The 22,640-nt window shown below is 35.5% G+C and overlaps 1 protein-coding gene across 2 annotated transcripts in view; it reads left to right on the top strand.

Annotated features, from left to right (window-relative positions):
* Positions 1-22,640, top strand: part of AOPEP (aminopeptidase O (putative)) — a 181,873-nt gene that overhangs the window by 54,349 nt on the left and 104,884 nt on the right. Inside the window, exons 6-10 of one of the 2 annotated variants that reach the window (XM_021531146.2) lie at positions 11,655-11,844; positions 13,603-13,709; positions 18,878-18,980; positions 19,089-19,196; positions 20,440-21,952. In XM_021531146.2, the coding sequence (XP_021386821.1) occupies positions 11,655-11,844; positions 13,603-13,709; positions 18,878-18,980; positions 19,089-19,196; positions 20,440-20,496 (565 nt within the window). In that variant the 3' untranslated portion in view covers positions 20,497-21,952. Of the gene's footprint in view, positions 1-11,654; positions 11,845-13,602; positions 13,710-18,877; positions 18,981-19,088; positions 19,197-20,439; positions 21,953-22,640 lie in introns of those variants that run through there. The other variant, XM_021531143.2, reaches the window with a different exon arrangement.

The following is a 22,640-nucleotide window of genomic DNA, read 5'->3' as shown; positions in this document are numbered from 1 at the left end:
TCAGGGCCAGTGCTGATTTTCTGATCTCATGTGATGTATTTCTATTGCTAAACATTACAAATTGATAGTACATAGTATATAGTTAAAGCAGTATGTGCAAGTTATGTCTTGGAACAAACAACAGATAAATTTGTCTTTCTGAATCCCGCGATTAAGTTTGAGTTATCATGTTTTCTTTGCACAAATTTGATAGATTAAATATGTGCTGAAACAGTGCTAAGAAAACTGGTTTTATTCAGTCACTACTCTAGAACAATTGGAATACTATAGTAACTCAGTGGCGCAAAGATGCGTGATTTTTTAAAAAATCTGCCTTTATTGCAAGGAAAGAGTTGAGGATAAAGTTGTACTATTGATCTACAATCTGTGTGAAGTCTTAGCTTCACATAATTTTCTGAAAAAAGATCTATTGGCAGAGAAGGTGGAATTCAGCAAATTATATTTACGCATTGAACAAGTTCTTTTTTCTAAAAAGCCACAATGGACAGCTGGTATAATACAAACAGTCTCTGCTTAACAGCTGTTTACCTTTTTCCTTAAAATATCTGAGAAAAAGGCCTCTGATTTTCGTCAGTTCCTGTTGTTTCTCTGTTGTCCGGTAGTGCCAGATTAGATAGGTTATTTTTCTCTTAAAGCTTAACTTTTCTGTGGCAGTTTTTCTGGGCTAATACAACAATGAACATGTATACATGCAAATTCTTTAAGATCCCAGAAATGAAAATGTGCTGAAGTCACAGAGGTATTTCTTCTCTTTATGAGGAAAACCAGCTACACCCTGTTTGGATATGTCTGTATAACTAATATTTGTGTTGGATTCTCAGTTAATTGAATTTAAACCTGCTGGAGTTATAGCTATAGAGTGATGGCTGTCAGCAGGAGCAAGGTCACTGTAAAGCTTGTATCTCCAGAACTTGGAACTGAGCCCTGAGAAATGCACAGAGAGATACTGTCCCCTGGAGAGTCAGGCCATGGAGAGAGTAATAGGTTCTTATTTCTACCTGTATCTAAGGAGTGGTGAGGACAGCATGGCAGACCTAGAGATTTGAATCCAGTATATAACCTCAGTACAGAATTTATATTTTTAGGTGTTTTCTAACCTAAAACTAACAAGCTATATTATGGTTTAAGTTGCAGTCAAGCAAGTGTGTACAGTTTGCCACAGACACACTCATACTTGAATCCAGTCTCAAGGAGTGTTGTTCCTCTTTAAAAATGTAAAGCACTTACACTATCTATCAAGATTAACTAGATTTACAGCAGTAATTGCATTGGGCTGTAAAACTGCTGACTATTTGGAAGCTCACATTGGTAGACTCCCTGAAAAATTACATAGTTTACACAACTTTTTGGTCATCAGGTTCATAAATCTAAATTGATGCGAATGCCAAATACCACTTGAGGTTTAAAAAAAATTGATCAATACTGACAAGACAGAGTAAGTAGAAACAAATTTTAACCATTTGGCAACATCTAGGCTTAAGTAACATCCAGAGAAACATCCGGGAACTACTAGTTATGCAACTGGTATTAACTGAATTAAACTGTAAACATAATTACCTTTGGTCTTGGTAGAAATTTTGGAATATGTTCACATCCTGTGAGTGGTCAATATCCACATGCAAAGTGTGGTTTCATAAAAACAGAGGTTTCAGTGTACTAGGAGAACTGTCAGGAGAATACATGGGAAGCAGTCAAAATTTTTCTGCTTATATTAAAATTTAAAATCCATGGTAATTAAAAAAAAATCCAAAACAACTAAACAAAACCACTTCAAAATTAATATCTTTTGACATATGACAGTGTAGTCACTGTGATCCTGCAAGAGAGGAAACCACCTCATTGTAGTTTTTTGGATTTGGAAAAATACTTCTCTATTAAGAGTATCTGTGTTAGCATTTTGCCAAATACCAACAAATTCAAAACAACTTCGGCATTATCAACAACTTCAAAACTGAAATTCTCTCTTCAAGGTTGACTGGGTAAATTCAAAAAGCAGAAATTATCAGGCCACAGAAGAAATGTTGGATGCAGTAGATGTTTCTAGAATATAAAGGTGTTGTCTTCTTTTTGGCATCTTTGAAATATATATATATATCATAAATATAGCCTGTGGCAGTGTCCTGGACAACAGGAAAAGTATTTGTTTAGTTCTTACAATGGCCTGAAACAAATCTGGAGATGTAAAAAATGTTAAATTGATAGAAGATGCAACAGACGTTCATTAATATGTGATACTTAGTATTATAATTAATTAATGCAGCTTTTAGTTATGCTAGCTATTTCCAATTAGACTATCCCTTGCTGTGTGCTTCAATAATAATAGCTGGATGTTTTGAATGATGAATGTTGTAATTCACATGCACACTAGGTACTTCAAGCTTAACTATCTCTTTGGTATATGATTCTACATTAATAGCTGGACGTCCTGTATAATGGATAGAGTAATTCTCAGGCATACTGAAGCTCTTCTATCACTGGATATGATGTAATTTAATCTTATTTCTCCATCAGCACAGTAAATGGGACTGTGTGTGAAAAAGAATATGTGTTTGTTGGTAAGATTTTACTTGGAAATAATCTTCCAAAAATGAGGAAAATGAATGCATGGCAAAGAGTCCCATGTTCCCAAAAGATTCTGTTTATAGTCTCGTTGAACTTAGCATTTATTGTAAGGATGGCAGATTGTTCTAGTTTTAATAATCATAGTGCTGTTCTGTTTTAATATTGCATGATCTGTGGGCTGCTATAAAATCGTTACAAATTGAAGGGCTGATAGAACATGAAATGAAGCACCTCTTCTGAATGTTCCTTTTGTTCAGTATTTAACAAATTAGTATGTTGACATTTTTCACTGATGGATTTCATTATTTGGTGAAAGGGTTTTAGGGGGTTTGACAGCATGAATAGTTTGTCCTGCAGACTTTTGAGAAATGATAAAGGCATCTTTGTTCTTTGTGTAAAAGCACAACAGATATCTTATTGACCAACGCATACAAAAAGGAAGGCTTGTATAGCTGCTGTACAGAATAAACTAAGAAAATGAAGCCATTACGTATTCTTCTATGTTTTTTTCCTTTTTTTTTTCTCACAGTATGTATCTCCTTAGTCAAAGCAGCCAAAATCATTGGATACTCATTCAGTAAAATGAAACCATGTAGTTTTTTCAGTTTATATACTGTTTATAGATGACAAAAATAAGAAAAACAGGTTATGGACAGTACAGCTGGTTAAATAAATTTCTACATTTCTGAGGTGAATGTATATTTGTATAAACAGATTATAAAGGCCTACTAGAAATAATACATTTTAGCAGTAATGCTGAAAATCAGAAAAGACATGATAGTGTTGGATTTCCCCATTCTACACCAATTTTTTAAGTAAAATGAAAGACAATTCTTCTTAAAAGCAGGAATTGTGAGTGATACTGCAAAAATTATACTACATGGGATTTGGATAAGTATCTTAATCTTCTTGTTTGGTCCCACATTTATAATTGGTGCAAGAGTATAATAGATACCAACTGGAAATTTAAAATAATTTTATCTGTGCCTCTTTTATGATCTGAGAAATTCTGTTTTTATTTTTTTTAAACTGAGCTTTACCTCTTTATTTATTTTTTTTCTGAGAAACATCAAGGATTTATAGCTCCTTCTCCTTCAGTAATGTTTGGGGTTTCCTGAATGATTCGAGTACCTGTCTGGAGATTTCTCATTCTGCAGATGAAGTATTTGTCACAAGAATCCTTAAAAAACAAGAGTATTTCTAAGGTTTGGTTTTGTTTGTGATGCTACTTTTACTGTAGCTCATAGAGATTTAATAAGAGCCACTTCTGCCTTCCAGCAGATCTAATTTCCTTCAAAAGAGTGATACCACAAGGCTTTGAATTGAGAAAAGAATACTGGGAAACTCAAAGAACAAGCAACCTGGTTTACCTTTTTAATTGATTTTGCTTTTTTGTTGTGGATAAAATCTTGCTTGTATGGATGAAGTGAATAAAAAATTACTCATTCTTTATTTTGTCTTGTCCATGTCACCTTTTGAGAGCACTAATGTATAGGCCCTTGAGTAATTTTCACTGAATATGGTGAAGCATATATATTGCTTTCTGTTAATTGTTTATCATAGCTGATTATTTGTACTGTGTCTCTGCTGTGTTTATATCTGCCACAAACTTCGTGATATAGTAACAAGAAGTCCAAATCTTCAAGTATTAACAGTGATGGAAAGCTACAAATAATGAAATCCATCAATGATCAAGTAATATCATCCATCAGTGATAAAAGGTCATCACTTAGACTGGAGCTGAGGAATGTTGTTAACTACTGTTCATCACACTAGTAATTTTTAGCAAGAATTTAAATAGTTGGAAAAGTCAATGAAACATGCTATATTCATTTCTAATATAAAACAAGAGAATCTTCTTTAAAGCTTCCCTTTGGCATATGAGAAGAAAACAAAAAGAATACAAATAACTATTTTATATTTATGAAATGAAAGGTGTGAGTACCTGTATCTCTTTCCATTGCTCACTTCTTGCAAAAATAATGTGATGAATTAAAAGATTTCATTACAATGATCAATGCCTACCCATTGCTATTTTCTGTTCACTTTAAAAATTTGATCAAATTTAAAAGTAAGATTAATTTTGTGGTCCTAATGTAAATCAGTGTTAAATGAAAAGAAGTTAATAAAAATGCATTGTTCAAATAGAGACTTTCCACACTATTATTTGTTATTAAATATTTTCACATGGTTAATAGTATAACTGTTAGGTGTTTTTAATATTTTCTTCAGTTAATCAACTTCTAATATTTAGAAGGACTCAGAAATGTGGAAAACCTTTCATATAAAATCTGGAACATAGAAAATTCATAATGTAAAATTATGAATTGCAAATTAATTTTTTTCTGTATATAAAATTCTTGCTGAATTTAGTGGATCTGTGATATTTCCTCTGTCTCCTTAGACATAAACAAAATTTATTTCTCAGCCTCTGTCCTTTAGTGAAGGTACCTATATCAGCAAGAGTAAAGATGTTTTATGATCATTGTGGTCTATCAGCTCTTTTACATCAAACAAAAAATAAAATATGAAAATATCCATATCCTAAGGTACTTTGCAGAGCAATCTGAATTAGAAATAAGTTTATTTTATCTTTATTTATCGCTCTATAACTGAATCACTGTAGATCGATCTGTTTTTTTAAGAAAAACACAACCAAATCCATTTGTGTAGCTTGTAAGATTTGTGTGGAAATGTCTGCCATGATAAAGTGCAGTTTTATACTAAGAATATTTAGTAAGGGATCTGGAAAATGGTGTTACAAATTATTTTCAGTGTTAGCAGTGTCTATTTTTTGAGGAGCAGTTGGAAATGAAGTGTGACGGTTGGAAACTGAGCTGCATAAAATACAGAGTTGGTTTTCTTGCTTTTTTTAGTAGTGAAACAGGTGCCTATATTTATTGAAGTCACTTAATTTATACTTAGCCATAAATCACTTAACTAAATCAACTAATTATGGAAAAGTCATTTTGTGACATGCAACATGAAAAGCTGTAGTCTTGCAAGGTGTTTCTCTTGGAAAGTGGGCTGTAGGATTTTTGACAGTGTTGAAGCCATGTGTTACTAGGAGGTGTTTTGTAATTGATTTTTATAGAAGTTTGGTTACTTTGTGTGTTTTTTGAACAAGAGGTTTCAAAAAAATCTGTAAAACAATCTTGATGGGAACTTGAGGTTTAGAAATAGTAATTCTTTGTCTTCCCCCACCCCATAATTTTCAATGTTTGCTTCTCTTTACCATAGCAGGCAATTTGCTGCCTGTCACAAGTCTTGGGATTACGGAACATTCTAAATGAACAGACATTGCTGAGTTTACGTGTGACTTTAGTAAAGAAAATATAGAGAATTCAAAAATATGTTCATGATCTGCAATTTCCTCATTGTGATACAGAATGTGGAAGATGAAAAAAAGTGAGCTAAAGGTGTTGTTGGGCATCCTGGGGGCATCACAGGTCAATCAACTGATGAATAACTCTTCAGGTCTACAGTTCTTACTTGACTTGACTCCTGGTTGTTTTTCTCACGTCTAGTTGCTAATGTTCTTATTACAAAAGTGAGTTAACTTACTGCCAATAATTGAGTCTCAGATATCAGACTGACGTTTGTATGTAAAATACACCATTCTTTGTTTCCTTCTTGCTTTACTTCCCAAGTCAGGGTATTTTAAGCAGATAGGATATATTACCATGATATGCATGCAGCAGGGTATCAGCCATGGGTAAGTTCTATGATTTTTTGTAAAAACACAGCTCTGTGTTAGAGGAATGATGAGACATAATTTGAAGAAATTAGTTGTATTATTACTAGATTGTTCATTTGCAAACAACAAAAAGTTGGGCAGGCACATTGATCTGCTGGAGGGCAGGAAGGATCTGCAGAGGAACCTGGACAGGCTGGTTGTGCTGAGGTCAGTGATACGAGATTTAACACGATCAAGTCTGGGTCGTGCCTTTGAGTCACAACAGCCACTCCTTTCGCTGTAGCCTTGAGGCAGAGTGGCTGGGAAGTGCTCATTGGAAAAGGACTTGCAGTTGCTGGCTAACAGTGGCTGGACATGAGCCAGCTGTGCCCAGGGAGCCAAGAAAGTCAATGGCATCCTGGCCTGTGCCAACAATAGTGTGGCCAGCAGGGACCAGGGCACGGCTGCTTCACCATGGTCTCACCAGGGCCTGCAGAGGATTCTCAGCTCCAGTGCCTGGAGCACCTCCTCCCCTCCTTCTCCACTGGTTGGTGTCCCCATGTCGTTTCCCTCAGCAAAAACCCTGTGACTTTGTTTTGATTTTGTTCTTAAATATGTCATCACAGAGACATTACCACCATCTCTAATTGGCCCGGTTTTGGCCAGCAGCATGTCCATCTTCAGAGCCATCAGGGATTGGCTCTGCTGGAAGCTTCCAGTAGCTTCTCACAGAAGCCACCTCTGTGACCTCTCCGCTACCAGAAACCAGGCTGAGCAAAACCAATATAAGGTTAAAGGCGACTGATGAGAATTTGCATGAACTGTTTGTGAAAAACTGTCATTTAATTCTCTAACTTTCCGAAATTCCAATAATCTTCAAATGCATACCTTAATTTTAATATGTGCCTATGAAAGTATTTGAGACTTCCCCTGCTCCCCTCTACATATTTAAGAAGGGATTTTTTAGAACTACAATAACTGTCTCACCCGTTTATATCAGATAATCTGTTTATTATCCAATTACATTTTTTCTAAATAGGAAATTAAAAATATTTTAAATACATATATATGTGTGTATGTGTGTGTGTGTGTGTGTGTGTATGTGTAAGTGGTATCTGTGGTAGTGATTTTTGGTGCTACTTTTAACTTCAGAAGCATTATTTCTTAAGTGACAATAGTCTTGGCTTTGTTATTTCCACAAATATGTAAAAAAATGTATATGCAGAGCTCTGTGTGTTAAGATGGAAAGATTTCTACTTCAAAATGACTGAAATAAGTTTGTTAGAAATTAATTTCAGGTTCCCACCTTAAATGCATATTTAGGTTCCTGCATATACATTGGGGTAGAGTTTGTGCTGTGTGTCTCATCTGATTATGTGTGAGCAGCCAAAGACAGCACACTCCTGCAGACTGTATGCAAAGCAGCATTTGCATCTAAGTCGTAAGTCTAGAGTAAGTTTTTAAAAATTCCTGTCAGAGATTTGGCTTCTCAGATGGGCAGATTACTGATCAGAGTTTTAGGACTCATTACAAACCTTTTATTTGTAAAGAGATTATTCATTAAGGATGTGTACATGGGTGGATTTGAATGGAACATCAGGACTCTTTGGTCTTTCACAACAACAATTTCTTTCCCTTTGGGACACAGTTGTTTCCTTTGTATGCATTCATGCCATAGTTACAGTGTTGAGATTTCCCTTGACTGCAATTTAGCTGGGAGGGGGAACTTGTTCCTTCTTCTTAAGTTATGAACATGGGATTCTGGTCAGAATAATGCTCTTTTGCTTTAGAAGGGTAACCAAGTGTATACTTGGCAAAAATAAGTCATTAACTTTTTTTCTTGGAGCCATTGGGATCTTGTCCAGCTTCCTGGGAATGACTCGTAGGGTTATTGGATTTTTTGTTAACTGGGAGAGGTTTCCCAGCTTTTTTACCATATCCAGCTTGCCTGTTCTGGCCTGCTTTAAAAAGGTAGACCCTTCTTGCTAAAGGCATTTATAAGCTGCACAGTCCTTGTCAGGTCTTGATGTAATTTCTGAGGTGAATCATCTTTGCCCATTTCTCATGTATAGATGGATTTCTTCCCTATTCAATTAGAATCAAAGAAATGGATATCAAGCCTTATAATTTGTTTCTACTAAACCAAACAGATGGTAGGAGGACCACTTTCCTCTTGTTAAAAAAAAAAAAGTAAAAAAGAAGCTTTTGGGTCTTGCAATTTAGTTATCAGTCAAATTATCTTATTTTTCGCTTAGATACTTTCTTGAATTATGGAGTGCTTTAGGAGCAGCGCTGCTAAACGATGTGCAATTAATAATATTCATAATATTTTCCCAACATAAAACACAGAGAGGACATCAACCTGGTCAAGTGAGCGAGTCCAGGGAAGGGTCACTAAGATGATTAGAGGGATGGAGCACCTCTCCTGTGAGGGAAGGCTGAGAGAATTGGATTTGTTCAGCCTGGAAAAGAGATGGCTTTGGGTGACTTAATGCAGCCTTTCAGTACTTGAAGGAAGCCTATAAGAATGATGGAGAAAGACTTTTTGCAAGAGCAGGTAGTGACAGGATGAGGATGAATGGCTTCAAGGTCAAAGACAGAAAGTTTAGATTAGATGTTAGGAAGTAATCTTTTCTAGGAGGGTGGTGATGCTCTGGAACAGGTTCCCCAGGGAAGCTGTGACTCACCAGCCCTAGAGGTGCTCAAGACCAGTCTGGATGGGGCTCTGAGCAACCTGGTCTAGTGGGAAGTGTTCCAGCCCACAGCAGCAGGGTTGGAAATACATGATCTTTAAGGTCCTTTCTGACACAAGCCATTCTACAATTTTATGAACATTGCACATCCTAGATGATATTAAAAAGGTATATTTGCTTAGTATAAGTGGAGCAGAGTTTCTGGAATTTAAATATTTATTGAAAATAGAGAATCTGTGTTTTAAACAAATACATAGATGTAAACTATTTCCAAACTAATAGGTGCTGGACATCTTCCAGAGACGTGTTCAGTCTTTGATAAAATTACTCTTAAAAAGAATGGGAACTTCTCAGTGGTTTGAATTAGAGATAGTGCTGTTTGTTAGGGGCAAAGAAAAATAAAAGAAATAATTTTAATTGTTCTCAGGAAAGGAAGTTGCTCTCTCTAGTAAGAATCTAAAATTAAATTGTGCTGCAGCACATAATCTTATTTTAGCCTTGTAGGAAGCTGTGCTCATATTCTTTGGCCAAAATTTAACTTATATGCATTTTTCTTTCTGAAGTGATTTGTAATCCGTCTGTAAAAGAGAATATTGTCTAAATGTGGAATTTCTGGTTTTTAAGTGATTGAAGAAAGCAGAAATTGCAATCTTTACATTATTGTATATTTTCCTGCAGTAGACTTAAAATGCAAACTGTTCTGTGAGCCTATTTATGAGGCATGAAATTACTTTTGTTTTACTTAACCAAGTGGCTGAAATGTTGCCAACAGTATGACTGGAATGTTATTTATTTGGTCTATTTCTGCAGTTTTTCTTTGTAGGACTGTACACATGCCACAACTAGGGGTCATTTACTTAAAACTGACTAAAGTAATACCCTCAAAACTGTAGTTATTATTCGGGGGCTTTATAAAAAAAGATTTATCATGTTCTGCACCTTCTGTGCTCACACTTTCCCCCTGTCTCTCTCTCCCTTCATTAGCTTAATCAGAATTGCTTTTGGCAAAGATTTGGAGAGCTGCTGTTTTTACTTGTGCTTTTGTGTTACTCGATTTCTTGATTTAATACTGTAACCTCTTACATTGTGTCTGATTGAAATTTATTCATTTTCTTGGCTGGGTAACTACTTTTTTTTATAATGACATAGTTGTTGAGTATGTTTTTCTATCTACATGTTTATCATATTTTATGGTCCCAGTACCAGACATCCAACTGGTTTCAAGAAAACTGTGGGTGTTTTAACATTTCCAACGGAAGGGTAGAATGGGTGGGGAAGGTTTTTGGAATGCTGATGAATAACATTTGACTCTTGGAAATGTCTTAAGGCCATAGACTTCCCTCCTATGCTTGGAAGGCTAGACTTAAAGACCTCTGGTCTTGAAAGTATGCTTGTGTTTTATTTCCTTTGTAACTGAGAGAAAAGTGAGGAAAGAGTTGAAATACAGATCATGGATACCATAGCTTAATGCAGGAACTTTCTGTGGATGGTGGTCTTGGTTTGTGTCCTTGCTAATCCATCCATACCCCATTAACCCCTTGGCTATTAGTCAGAGATCTTAATTCTGCTCCTTTTATTTCCTAGATGTACTGAGTTTCAAAAGTTGTATCAGCTGTGAGATGTTAAAGTCTGTAATGTCTGTAAGCGTAGCAGAAATTGCCTTACAGTAGCACATGAGTTGGGAACTGCAGTAACTTGCAGTTCAGGGTATTTTCAACAGCAGAGTGACAATTCACAACAGTTTTCCCCTGCAATTTCTTCTTCTTGCTTGGGTACAAAGCAGAGTAGTTACAGACTGGGTTGTTCCCTTGCTGTTGTGAAAAGCAGATATCTCCTGCTTCTCACTTCTGTGGTTGTAGTAAAATATGTTCTCCTATCTCTGCATTTGCAAAAATTATCAACTCTTACCACAAGAGAGTATCTTAACTTGTTTGAAGTTTTGACAGACACTTTTGCTTTACTATGTGTGACACTTTTTACTTTTGGATACTGATTTGTTTTCTTTATTAAATGTTTCTCCTTTATTTATTTCCATCTTTGATAATTTAACTGATAAATATTTGTTGTCAATATTAACACTGCTTATATTTTATTATCCTGGCTTATATAAAAATGTTTCTATGGAAATAAATCAGTTTTGTAACATAAAAAATATTAAACTTTGGTTGAAGTTACTTCTTAAAATTAATAGCTACTTGGTGGTCAAATACCTGACAGCTGTATAGTGGAATATTACTTTGATTTTCTACCAATCAACAATAAAGTACAACTTAATTCCTACAAATTCCTGAGATATAAACTCTTAGTCATGACCTAGCATGCATACACTAATAAGAAGCTAACAGGCTAATAAAGCTGACATGAAGGGAGCCTGCAAGAAAGATGGAGAGAGGCTATTTGCAGAGCATGTAGTGACAGAACAAGGTGGAATGGCTCCAAACTGAAAGAGAGTAGGTTGAGGTTAGATATTAGGAAAAAGTTCCTCCTTCTGAGGATGGTGAGTCACTGACAGGTTTCCCAGGGAAGCTGTGGATGCCCCATCTCTGGAAGTTTCAAGGCCAGTTTGGATGGGTGTCTGAGCAACTGAGACTAATGAAAGCTGTCCCTGTCCGCAGCAGGAGAGTTGAAACCAGGGGATTCTTTGGTTCTGTTATTATTATGTCCATACAATACACATTGTAACAGGTCAGTAATGGATTCTGTCACTCATTTCTCTTGTACAGCCCACACATCATCTTTCTGTCACAAAGTGTACTGCCAGGAGGAAGCCATCTCTGTGGAACTCGTCTGTGCCACGAAATTGCTCATGCTTGGTTTGGACTGGCCATTGGTGCTCGTGATTGGACAGAAGAGTGGTTAAGTGAAGGGTTTGCCACTTTTTTAGAAGATATATTTTGGGCTAGGGCACAACAGGTAAGGTGATGGCATGTTGCTTCAAAATTAATGTGGAAATCAAAATTATATGTGAATTAGATATAAATTAAACCTCAAAATACAAACTATGCTATGAAGTAACATAATTTAAAATGGTATTGGAATTTGCATGCTTACTTGATTTTTAAAAAAAAAGTGATCCACAATGAATACACATCTTTACAGAGGTAGGGGTTAGTGCAAATGAGAATAGAAACATCTGATTGTCAATTATACCTTCCCACAATTTTTATACTCAATTATTAAAATTCAATTATCAAACAAATACTGTGTATTCTTTCCACCTCTGTTCTATACCTCAAACTGGAAGAACCAACACTCTTGCATATTGTAATATTCCAGGTACCTAATTAAAATTATTTGGTTTCATCCAATGGATGATCATGAAATGTACCTCAAAGCAAAATAGAAGATGATTTTAAGTGAGGCACACTGGCACTTACACTCTTTTTTCCTCTTCTACTTCCCACCAAGTTGCTGTCCTGTCAGAGACTTTGGAATTGCTGCCCCCATTAAGGTGAAAAGTTCATAAGTTGCATGTCAGCTAGAAAAGTGTTTTTCTGATGCAACTCTTACTTTTGTATTACCTCTGCTACTTCAAGCATTTCGTGTCTCACTCCTTCCTGTACCTTTTGTCAGGTTCTACCCCTTTAGCCTGCAGATTTCCACCTGAGGAAAAACACGGCAGAACTGGGAACTGACACAATACACTCTTCTGAACCTCCATTCTATTAAGTATCTGGCATATTTATAGCACCAAACTAAACAGAGTGCTTTGTTAAGTACCATATTTCTGGAAAAGGAAAAAGAGAAAAGCTGTCTAAACACTTGGTTTTTCCCTTTTGGTTCTAAAACTCACATTGTGCCTTCACATTGAACATAACTACACTGCTGTGAGCTGTTCATATTAATTATTTTGCTTTTGTTAGTCACTTGAAAGCATTTTGATTGTAGTAGACATCTTCCTTGGAGCTGAGTGTAAAGGAGAAAAACAAAAGAAGTGTGATTAGTTTCCTTGTTACCATGTAAGGCATACCTTTTGAACATTATTGAGTAGTTTTGATGCAATGCAGTCATAGAATTTAAGGATTATGAATGCATTCCATAGCGCCTGAGAGTAATTTCAGTTGTGATTGAATGTAATGCAGGGTAGTATTAGTTGCTTTTGCTTTCCCCAGTTTCTCATCTATTCTTATAATAAAGAAACATAAATTATAATTATGTTCAAAACCATTCTTTGTCAGCTGGCAACCTGGAATTTATTTCATAATTAGGAATCTCTGTTAATATTACACAAATGGGGGAAAACACAACAGGGAACTTTCAGGAGTATGGCAGAAGTAGTAGGAAAGAGGAATGAAACCAGAACATTATGTAGCTTTTTGTTCTCAATTTGGGAAGGGTAGGGATGCAACCAGAACCTCTATGCCAGGTATCTCTACTGTAAATTCAGTTCTTTCTTGCTATTCACTAAAGGGAAAACAACATGCCCATCTCTCTCCTCAGTCAGAATTATTTGACTGACTATTGATTTGGTGTACACAATGAGGCTTTTGTTTTCCTTGGTGCTGCTATTATCTCTCATAGCAGCAACTATTATTGTTTTATCATGAATATTGATACCCTTTCCTGCCTCTTCTGCACATTAAAGAGAAACAAACCAAGCTTCTTGTTCTGTAAATTATTGTCTGTTGGGAAACAGCAGTCAGTGATCTGTGTTTTTTGTTTACTAAACAGCTGTCACATGATGAAATAAAAGGGCAACAGGAATTGAAAGCTTTACTTCGCTGGCGCCGACTCAGAGATGAAGTGCAAAACTCTGAAGAAGAGCTGCAAGTTTTAAGGTAACAATATGATAGCACCATCATTGCTTTTATATTCTCACTCTCCCCTGTTTTCCACATTTTCTCCCTTTAAAAGATATACATCCAAATCATCTGATTAAATCCACTGCATTTCCTTATTTCCTTCTAATAAAAAAAAAGAAAATATAAATTAAACTGACTGGGTTATACATCTTGACTATAATGCAATTGCTTCTCCTTTTGTTATAGAAAGCTTTTATAAAACCATGGGATTATTTTGACATGAAATGTTTATGGGCAGTTTACAAGAGCTTCTATTCAGGGAAAAAATAAAAGAACATTTCCTGAAAAAGTTCACTATTGGAAGGCATAATAGACTAATTTTCTGTAGCTGAAGGCAAGTACATACATTAGTATCATATTTAACTGCCAAGCTAATGAAGCTTTAAAAAACAAGGAAAAAATATAGTACATAAACTTTTTAAACCTACTTTCTAATTAGAAATTGCTAATATTTATATTTAAAATAAATTTTTGGTCTTTAGGTATTAGATGCTAAACTCAAGGCTCCTTTATATATAGCTAAAGACAGTCTTCCTTTGCCAGTGATTAATAATCTGTTCTGATTGGTGTATTAGGAATTTTCAAACAGTCTTTGATCTTGAGTGTCTGTCTAATTCAAGATCCACTGAGACTCTACGGCTTGTCTCCTCTCAATCTTTGACCAAGAATAATGAGTTACCTAATCCTAGTTCAAATTAGCCATTATTTGTACAGGAACAAATGGAAGTACAGGGACAGATTTAAAACAATTTTATAGTCTGTTCTCCTGATCTGAAATAAAGGGAATACAACATAAAGACCATCCTAAGTGGGTTCTCACTAACATGCTCTTAAAGGCTCCAATGAAAGTTTTCATAAGAGAAAATACAGCTTGTCATAAACTGTATTAGTGCCTCAATAAAAATAGTTAGTATTAAGAGTTAAAAATTGCTTCCTAATATGCAGCTGAAATCCTGTTTATTTCAAACAATGTAGAATTCATTTCTTTCTTTCACCAAGTGGAAGTTAAGAATAAATATGCCCATCTTCTAGATTATCAACTTTTATATGTTTTTGGAAGACTGTTGCCATTTCATTTGTTTAAGGTCTTCCCTTCTTCTTGTGCTTGCCCAGTAGTACCTAAAAGGCTCTACTATATTTGGATGCTCTAGAGAGTGTTCACCAGCATAGAAGTTCTTCTCCAAGGCCTCATGTAATCCAAAAGCATATCACCATCTGTAGTCTTTATGTTTACTGATGCATTGTGTATCTATGTGTAAGCAGAGTCAATTTTTGTGTAAATGTTCAGGTGTGTGATTTGACCATAGTTGTGAATGCAAAAGTAAGCTTAATGAGTAGTTATACAGCTGTTATACTAGCTGTTATACAGCTGCTGCCAACACAACTACCAATTTACATGCTGAGATTTTTTGTTTGGTTTAAATAATTTTTTTTAATATTGGTTCTTGGGATATATTTATGTGGATAAGTGTTTTCCATTTTCAATATTGTGGAATCACATTGTATTTGTATTTATTTTTAATCAAATGTTATATGATGTAAATTTTCAAAATAATTTTTCTAAGTGCCATAATCCTTTGTAGTTTGAAACTCAAGGTTTGATTTATTTTGAAAATGAAACTTACGCTTTCTATTGTATATTTATTAGACAGAAGTATATATTATATATATTATATTATATATTATATGTATTGGACAAAATTCTATATTTATTAGACAGAATAATAAGCATTTTTCTTACTTTTTGGATAGTAGTATTCCTAATGCTAATACAAAAGAATGAAAAATTAATTTCTTATTTGAAAAATGTGTCTCCAGTAAACACTTCAGGCCAGGCACATGATGCCACTTTGTGATTCTGGCCACTTCTTCTCTGATATCTCTAGCTCCTTGTGATTGCATTTAAGGACTTCCTATTGATTTCAGTCAGATATAAATATTTTGTACTAATTTTGTGTCACGGATGTGAATAAATTCTCTTTTTGCATATTTATTGGGATTTTTTTTCTTTTCTTTATCCTTCTGAAAATATGTCCTCATGCTGTCCAAATTTGGCATGTAAGAGAGAAAATCTCAGTCCTGGCCCTTGGTCTGGGTTGTGAGTCTGTACTGAGGCTTGGGCTGGTTCTAACTTGTGTTTTTATACAGAATATTAAAGGCAAATTATAACTATTTGTTACTTTTTCCGATTATTTCAGCAAGAAAAAAAATCAACCTACTCACTCTTCCCAAGCATAAGCTCATTCTTCCATTAATTTTTTTGCTCCCTGCTGATCATATAATTATTTGTACTTTCTCCTGACAGCTAGAATAATCCACCCCAAAGTTACTGGCTGATCCTATCAAATGAATACCTTTTTAGAGTGGGTGAAAGCCACTCAGCAAACTGACGATCAGCCTGATGTTTCTTCTTATGGTTACTTGGTATTATGTTATAGTAAGTAGAATGGCATAAGCTACCTGTAAAAAAAGAGGTTTGGTAAGAAAGAAATTGGGTGTCTTTTCAACAGGCAGCATCTCTGAAAGGCAGCATGAGCAAATCTTAACACTGAAGGAGGCGTTTGTGGAGCATCCATGCTCATACAGGATGAGACTTCCAACAGAGCTATGCCTATTTTCTCACGGAATTTGAAAGAAACCTGCAGGGATAAAAGCACCCATGAAAAATGTCTTGGCACTTGTTTTGCTGGTGGTCATCAACACCAGCACTCTCATCCAGCACTCTCATCTCTCCTGTTAGGAAAGCAAAGAAGAGCATTCTGTTCTGCAGAATAAAACTGGTGTTTACATTTGTTTTGTCTCCTGACCCTTATGGCTGAACTGCATCTTGTGGTTATTCATTAAGGCAAGCCAATGTTAATATCTAGCTCTAAATTAGTCTCTGAGTTCCACTTGTGTCAGGTCCATTCTGCCCTGAAGCAATGCTTCTGACTGCTCTGTAGGTCAGATTTGAAGTGTTCTGTAGGTCAGATTTGAGGAGTTTTATTCTATCTGATAGGAAATGTACTTTCAGATGGTGTCTTGCAGTCTTTGCATAAGTTTTCATGACTACCTGGCACATCAGAGCATTTAATGGCCAAGGACATCCCAGTGCATTGTACTTTTGCTAGTGCAATATACTTATCTGCCCAGCAAGTAGAAAGCAGCATCTTCTACCTCCTTCAGAAATTTGCTGGTATCTAAAATGGGCCAGATAGCATCTTGAATATATTGAGACATCTTGCCTTTAGCATTATGATAGACTTTATCTACCAGATTAGGTACAGCTTTTGTAGGTCAGTGTACCAAAATTTCAATATTTATACTTTCAAAGTGTGGTAAATACAGTAAGAATGGCTTTAAAATAGTGTTCTGAAGTCCTGATAACAGAGAACAGAGTTACATTCTAAATAGTTACACTCCTTTACAGACATTTTGAAGAATATATATACAGCCTTTGCAGAGGAATGTGTATATATTTTTTGTATGGAATTCTTCATTACTATCATCGAGATTCAATACTTCTTTCTGGTCAGCCCTAGGATCTACATAGGCACAAAGTCAGAGGAGAAAGGAAGTATGGTTGCCTAATTTGGAATATTTGTGATTATGAGAGAGATTTCAATTTAATGTGGATTCTGTAGCCTGTGCGCAAGTTCCATTTTTTAAAGTCAATAGACGAAGGTATTTATAAGCAAAATGAAGCAGGTTTTATATATGCAGAGAATGATGACAAGTCATGTATGGAATGTCAGTAGGTCTTCCTTCCAGGAGACTGATCCAGAAGGGAAATAGCTGGATTTCTGCTTTCCTACAGCGGCTCTGCAATGTTTACACAGTCTGAAAGAACTGGAGTTGCCATAGAATAAGAAAACTGTTACTGGTATTGGTCTTTCAATGTTGAGGGAAGATTTGGAAAGATATTTATGAATGATAACATGGAAGAGGACTGTGTGAGATTGTGTAAAATTCGGTCTGTTTTTTTCCCTCTATTTTATTCCAGTTACATTTTATGAAAATTTTCATTATAGTGGATTTCATATGCACAGGCCCTAATAATAATGTCTAAAACCACCCTGATTTAGCACTCTGGACAAAACTGTAATAAGAAACTGTGACACAGATATAAAAAAGGAAGAACACTTTTCTCAAATGAGACACAGATATGGAAAAAAATTTGATCACAAAATTCTTGAAATCACTCCTGCATGAGTGGTGTGGTTTGAAGGATCTTGAATTGCTGTGGCCCTATTCTACAGAAATGAAGGGAAAGACATGTGGTTTCAAAGGCTGGCCATTTAAAAATCCACATTTAGAATTAGAGAGTTTGCTTTAGTCACAGGGTTGGGCAGCTTTTCTCAGATTACTGTTAGATGGGATAGTTTCTGAATGGAATAAAAAAATGTATATGTTCTTCAGTCCTATGCCTGTGAAGGCACTTCTTACAAATTAAGAAAAAATGCTTGTGTAGCTTCTCTTTAGTTTCATTCTGTGCTCTTTAGAGCCTAAAAGTCCTCCACACTTAACTGTTGTATATTTGTGGCATACCAGATGCCATATTACATTTTAAATTAGGTAGTAAATAGTATTTTATTTCTAGATATTATTGTCTGTAAACCTCAAACCTGTGTGCAAAATACTTCCTTTTTTAAAATTTGAACTGCATTTCTTCCAACCCAAATGGAAAATTGAAAATCAGAACACTTTCTGCAGCAGTCCATTGCATGCAGATTAAAGGGGTTATTCTTGCAAGGGTAGTCATGTAAGCTGTTAAAAAGTTCAGGTGAAAAAAAAGAGAAAACTCTAGTTAAACGTAGTGACTTCACTGTCTTCCCCTCCACTTCCTCTTCCCTTAAAATGTTGGTTTTGTTTATTTTTTTCTCTTTGTTCATAAGGTGTCTCCACTGAAAAATGACATGCAACCTGATGTCATTCTGGCTGTAAAAAGACTACACCAACCTACTGATGAATTTTATTTAGAAGAAAATTGATTTGCTTGACTGTCTAAGTAAATTTATATACTTATGGTGAAGAAAAAGACTAAACTAGTCACAGGTGTTTAAGGTTACTATGCCATACAATGCTTTCAACTATCAGAACTTGTAAAGTATGACTTATTTCTTTAGTATTTTATCGAAAACTTAATTTATGTGTTTCCATTTTAGGCCCAAAAAGGAGAGCACAGGAGAATTGAGTGAGTCTGGAGCCTCTGTTGTCAAATATGGTCTTAAAGCAGAAAAAATCTTCATGCAGGTTCATTATTTGAAGGTGGGTGTTGTCAGCTGATTTTTTACTGAGATTGCTTTATGAATATCATAGAGATTTCAGTCTTCTAGATAGCAGAAAATTCATAGCTTCTGCCTTAATTTTTTGCAGGGTTATTTTCTTTTGCGATCTCTGGCAAGGACGATAGGAGAGGTCTCATACCTTGCATCTTTACGGAAATTTGTCTTTAAGTTCCACGGGCAGCTTGTCCTTTCTCAGGTATTGTGCTTGGGCTTGTTCCTCACCTTTGGGTGAGGAAATCCAAATGTTTGGACTGGCTACCTAGATCATCACTTCTGGTTGTGATGTAAGGGGAGAGGCAATAGTAATTTCACAATATAGTTAAAATTCCCACCTGGTAGAAGGCAGGTGACACTGAATGGCATCCTGCTAGTATCCAATAATATAAACAATTAGTGATTTTTTTTTTAACATGATACCTCAGAAGGCCAATGTTCATAGGTACTGATGTTCTCAAAGATAGGGTCATTTACCATACTGGAATTATTTCCTGTGATCTTTTAGCTTGTGGTTTTTGGCTGTGATCAGTCCAATATTTTCCCTGATTCCTCTCTGTTTCTGAAAGAGAAGAAATATACTTCTGAATTTATTTTCTTTTTCTCTGCATGCTATTTCATCCCATGCTTCTAATTTCAACCTATTTCCTATAAGGACAAAGCCAAGTAGGGTTATAAGTAGAAATTTACCTTCTGCTAGGTCTTTCTGTAAAAGTAATGTACCTACTTGCTCTAGTTTTGTTTTGATTTAGAAAATTACATAGCTCTCTGAGCCCAAAGTTCTAGGAATCCTGTCACTGGTGATGAATCCAGCTTGCACAAATAGCAGTGTGGGTTCTTGCTTCAGTAATGCTGTGAAAACAACCATTCATGGGGGTGTCTGTGGACCAGGTCACTGAACTCATCATGGTAAAAAACATGCCTGGAACAAAACCCACAACACAACAAATATTTTGCATTGCTAGAAGAGCAGTGTGATGACAGTGGGGGGTGACGGAAAAGAGAAGAGAAGGGCTATGAGTGACTTTCTGAAACCACCTTCTTTGCTGAAGCTGTCTTATGGTTGAAATACCTGAGAATATTCAGGACAGTGATAAATGTCTCCTTGAAACATTGAGTAAGGGTCTCTGATTTTGTGTAACCAAAGTCTAACACTTGGTGTTTCTTCCAGCCACAGTGATTTTTCCCTCGCATGCATACTGTTTTGAATCTAACAGGGTGAGATGTATGCCCAGGTATCTTAAAAATAGATTATGGACTTGTGATTTCTTTTGTATGTCAAGTCACTCAGAAGTTAGGAGCAGTAGCTCTAAACTCAGCATTTCTGCCCTGTGGTGGAATGTTTGGGGAGTTAAACTGCTGCAGCTGTTTTCCTGTGCCATAAGCAGTTTCATTTGACATAGTGTGGAAAATGCCAATGACTATATGTGCCTTTTCTACATTAGGGTGTTCAAAATCATAAAAATGATGCCTTACTATTACATAGCTGGAAGAATTTTTAACATAAGAGAAGTCATAAGACTGCTAACAACAAGAAGAAGCCCAGCGTTTTAAGCTGGTGGTAAGAAAGATGCTCAGATTTTGGTAAGAAAATGTTAACTTGTTCCTCCTGGTTGATGTGGGGTGAGTTTTGTTAGTAGACTGAAGGCTGCAAAATATTCAGCAGACTGTACTAGTAGTCATGGTAGCTAGCTAACACATACACTAGAGAATTCTCTCTTTGTCTAGATATGAAGTGTCAGTTGGTAGCTTATGTACTCCAATCTCCTAAGATTAAATACTACACCCAGAAACATCCATTTTAGTTATTGGATAAAAAACTGCTCAGTGTTTTGTTATCGAATTACTGGAGCAAAAGTTAAACTTCTGTTTCTTTGGATACTTTTTATTTGGATATGTGCAATATGTCCATACCTATGTGCTTAATATATGTAAAGAAAAAGAAAGGTGCTTTTCTTCTTTTAGAAATACCACCTGATACGGTGGAGAAAGAGTGTTATACATTAAAACTTCTATTGTTTGCTTTTGTGCTTTTACTGTGTCTACCATCAGCCTAAATCCAGCTCCTAGTGAAATTATTGGGAAGAGAATTTTAATGTAATACTGGTTTTTGGTCACTGAAAAATGCAAATGTGATAGGCCCAATTAAAACACATTTTCTGTCTTTTTAAGTAATCTTTAACATTGTGTTTTTTGTTGGGGTCTGGTATAGGAATCACAGCGGGAGTTGTAAATGCAGAAGCAATGAAGTCAACTTGGTACAAAGTTTCTTATTCAAGATTCTTCTTGAACAAACATGCTGTCAGTGTTTAAATGAATAAAAGATTAAATATAAATAGAGGTATAACTGGCAAGTTTAAATATTATAGTGCTATACTTTCACCTTGTCCAGAATAACTGTAAAAGCTCCCAGGTTTAGGAATTGTGGGAATGAGGGAAAGTAAAACAGTGAAAAATTGCCCATGTTATGAATACTAGTCTTGTTTTAAGCAGTGTTTGCAGTAATTTTCCCAGACAGGAGCTGCAGGTGCAAGGAAATTACTTCAGATGTGAAACATTAATCAGTTTGCCTTTTTCCTTCATTTTGCTTGCATGCTTAGTAGATTTTTAATAGTAACTTTATTTTAGTTGAGTTAGCAACAGATGAGTAATGCAAATCTGGAATCTTTGAGAAGGATTAAAAAAAATATTCCATTTTTCTTTTTATGAGAGAAATCACTCACTAATTGCTGAGTGAACTTTAAAAATAATGACTGGAGTGTTTTGACTGTAAGTAAAAAGAAAGAAGTGCAAATTGCTGGTACTCCTAACAGAGTTAAAGCAGTTGTTCCATTTCATCTTGAAATAAAAATACCTTGGAAACTGGATTGTTTGTGGACTTTGATTTTTCATGTGGTTCTGTCTATTATAATGGCAACAAATTGACTTTTGACTAAAGCTAAATAGAGGCTCCATCACCTGGGGCTTACACTGTTAAGCTGTCTGGCATAATAATTGTGGCCTGATAATGAAACATATAGTGTGGGAGTCTTACTTGCTCTAGATGGGAAGTTGTCTCTTTGGAGGTGCAGTCTGGGATTGTCACCAAAAGCCAGAAGAATGTCTAGGGAAGGAATTCCAAATAAACAGGAAACTAGAAGGGTGCTCATTATTTCTTTTTCCCACCCAGAAGGGACAAATTAATATGTGCCACTTAGTTATGTAATTTACAAACTGCATGTTTTTTTAGGAATAGCTTAATTTTGAGTGGGTTATTCCTTCAAGGAACTGGATGCAAGTGTTTGCAGGTGAATGTCCATTTGGATCTATCACTTCAGTCATGACATTGCTGCTGTTTTTATCCACCCCATTATATTTCAGTCAGAGAATTTAAACAGAAGTATCTATTGGTTGTAGAGTACTTGAAATGCCTGGATTTGAGGTTTTAATATGAAGACATAATTTGTTTTTTAATATTGAATGTTCTTTTTTTGGTATGTGTGATATGTGTGATCAGGGAGAGGTACTTGCCTGATTCTCCAAAACAGTTCATGGGTAGACACTTGCTGGCCATTGCTCAAGACAAAAGTTGGAGTAGTAATAAAACATATTTTGGTATGAAATAAAAGGTCTTCAAACACCACATATATCTAGTTAAAGCTTTAAG

The sequence above is a fragment of the Lonchura striata genome, chromosome Z, assembly GCF_046129695.1.
Source record: "Lonchura striata isolate bLonStr1 chromosome Z, bLonStr1.mat, whole genome shotgun sequence".
In the NCBI taxonomy this organism is placed as follows: domain Eukaryota; kingdom Metazoa; phylum Chordata; class Aves; order Passeriformes; family Estrildidae; genus Lonchura; species Lonchura striata.
This window is presented reverse-complemented; position numbering and strand designations above follow the sequence as displayed.